The sequence below is a fragment of the Nematolebias whitei genome, chromosome 18, assembly GCF_014905685.2.
Source record: "Nematolebias whitei isolate Nwh7 chromosome 18, NemWhi1, whole genome shotgun sequence".
Classification (NCBI taxonomy): domain Eukaryota; kingdom Metazoa; phylum Chordata; class Actinopteri; order Cyprinodontiformes; family Rivulidae; genus Nematolebias; species Nematolebias whitei.
Window position 1 is genome coordinate 9,739,913 of NC_056515.1, and position 763 is coordinate 9,740,675.

General features: G+C 49.0%; 1 protein-coding gene across 1 annotated transcript in view; it reads left to right on the forward strand.

Annotated features, from left to right (window-relative positions):
* Window positions 1-555: 555 nt before the first annotated feature.
* Window positions 556-763, forward strand: part of LOC119424635 (seizure 6-like protein) — a 337,403-nt gene continuing 337,195 nt past the window's right edge. Inside the window, exon 1 of the mRNA XM_037692123.1 lies at window positions 556-714. Coding sequence (XP_037548051.1) covers window positions 624-714 — 91 coding nt within the window. The 5' untranslated portion in view covers window positions 556-623. The remainder of the gene's footprint in view (window positions 715-763) is intronic.

Genomic DNA, 763 nt, shown 5'->3' on the forward strand with positions numbered 1-763 from the left:
ATCCTATATGTTAAAAAAAAAAAAAAAAAAACTGGAGTATGACTTTTTATAACTGTTTATTGTTGTCGCTGTTGTCCATTGTTGTCATCATTCTTTGTTGAAATCAAGTCTCTCTTGTAAATGATTCCTCTAGGCTCATTGGGATTTACCTGTCTAAATAAAGGTTGAATGAATGAATGAATGAGGTAGAGGATGAAGAATAAGTCTGGAAGGAGATGAAGTGAGTCAAACACAAACGAGGTAGGTTCAACAATTTAAGGGTGAAATATAAATGAAGTATCAAAACTAGTTCTAAGATGAGGGAGTGACAGATTCATATTTTCAACCCAGAATGTCATTATCAATAAGGTCGGGATGTGTGTGTGCGTGCTCGCTCGCGCGTATGTACTGAGGGGTGGGCGGGCACAGACACCGAGAGGAGAGAGACTCCTCGTGCGTGAGAGAAGACAGCAGAGCAGATCCGAGGCAGAAAGCAGGAGGATGATGCTCTGACATGGGGACTTTCTCCGACGCCACCTGAACCTCTCGCGGCGGATCGGCCTGACACATCGAGGAGCTTGTGTTGTTCTTCCTGCCTCACTCCTCCTCCTCCTCCTCCTCCTTTACTCCGGCTGTTCGTCGCCATGCAGCGGTGCGTCCGTCAGCTCCGGCTCTGCAACATCCTGCTGGCGGTGCTGTGGACTGTGCTGCTGTGGAGCAGCCTCTCAGCAGCAGGTAAGAACTGTGGACTCATCATACCCCCCCCCCCCCCCCCCCCCCCCCC